General features: G+C 44.6%; 1 protein-coding gene across 1 annotated transcript; it reads left to right on the forward strand.

Moving 5' to 3' along the window:
- The first annotated feature begins 427 nt into the window (after window positions 1–427).
- Window positions 428–1,009, forward strand: LOC125496651 (uncharacterized). The gene has a single exon (XM_048642171.1). The coding sequence runs from the start codon at window positions 428–430 to the stop codon at window positions 1,007–1,009; it is 582 nt and encodes a 193-aa protein (XP_048498128.1).
- Window positions 1,010–1,268: the final 259 nt, after the last annotated feature.

The following is a 1,268-nucleotide window of genomic DNA, read 5'->3' on the forward strand; positions in this document are numbered from 1 at the left end:
GCTCCACACTCTCTCTTAGGTCGGGTCATGAACGCAAAGTACTTTCCATCTTGTGAGTTCATTGATGCCTCTCTTGGTTATTCTTGTAGTTACTCTTGGCGCAATATTTAGATTGCAAAAGCGTTGGTTAAAGAAGGTTTGATCTGGAGAGTGGGCAATGGGGTGGATATTAACATTTGGGAGGCACCATGGGTTAGTGATGAGCACGGCAAGCATGTTAGCTCCCCTCGTCGAGAAGATATTACCATGGTTAATCAACTCATTGATACTTATAGTATGGAATGGCGCCTTGATGTTATTGACGAGGTCTTTTAATGACCGAGACAAGTAGTGTATCCTCGCAATACCTTTAACCCTTTCCTCTCCTAGTGATGTATTATCGTGGGCTTTAACAAAAGATGGACTCTATTCTGTTAAAACTGCTTATATGCTTGGTAAAGGATGCAATTTGGAGAACTTTCATAATGCTTGGGTTGAGTTATGGAGCCTTGAGGTGAGTCCCAATGTCCTTCATTTCCTGTGGAAATTATGCACTTCTATTCTACCGACTCGTGCACTTTTGTTTCATCGCCACCTTATTGAAATGGTGGATTGTCCTTGGGGCTATGGCGATCCTGAATCTGCTCACCATGCTATCTTTCAATGCCCACGATTTGACGAAGTGTGGAGGGAGAGTGGCTGCTCTATAATGCGTGATGATAGTGGTTGTGCCAACATGTGTGATCCGGTAGTGAAATGGAGGACGTTGGATAAGATGATGCGGATTAAAGGTGTGTTCCTCATGTGGTGTATATGGGGGGAGCGGAACAATAAAATTTTCAATGCCAAAACTACTCCCAACCACTTGCTGCTAGACCGTGCTTCGAGATTGGCAGAGGAATATGGTAAGTATACGGAGGTTATATACCACCGAGGAGTGACTGTAGTGCCTAGTGCCCATACTTGGAGGCCTCCGCCAGCCCCCAACTTAAAGATAAACGTGGATGCCTCACTGGCAGTTGAAGGATGAGCTGGGCTTGGTGTAATTGCTCGTGATCATTTAGGTGTTGTTCGTTTTGCAGCAACGCGACGAGTTCGAGCCTATAGGACGCCTGAAATTGTAGAAGCAAAATCCATTGAGATGGGGGGTGCGGTTAGGGAAAAGGTTTGGCTTGGAAAATGTGGTGGTTGAATCTGATTGCCAAACTGTCATCAATCGCCTTCGAAAGACCTCTTTCTTTCTCTCGGATTTAGACAATGTTTTGTCGACTTTTTTTTTCTTCTAATAC

This window comes from Beta vulgaris, chromosome 4, assembly GCF_026745355.1.
Source record: "Beta vulgaris subsp. vulgaris cultivar EL10 chromosome 4, EL10.2, whole genome shotgun sequence".
NCBI lineage: Eukaryota > Viridiplantae > Streptophyta > Magnoliopsida > Caryophyllales > Amaranthaceae > Beta > Beta vulgaris.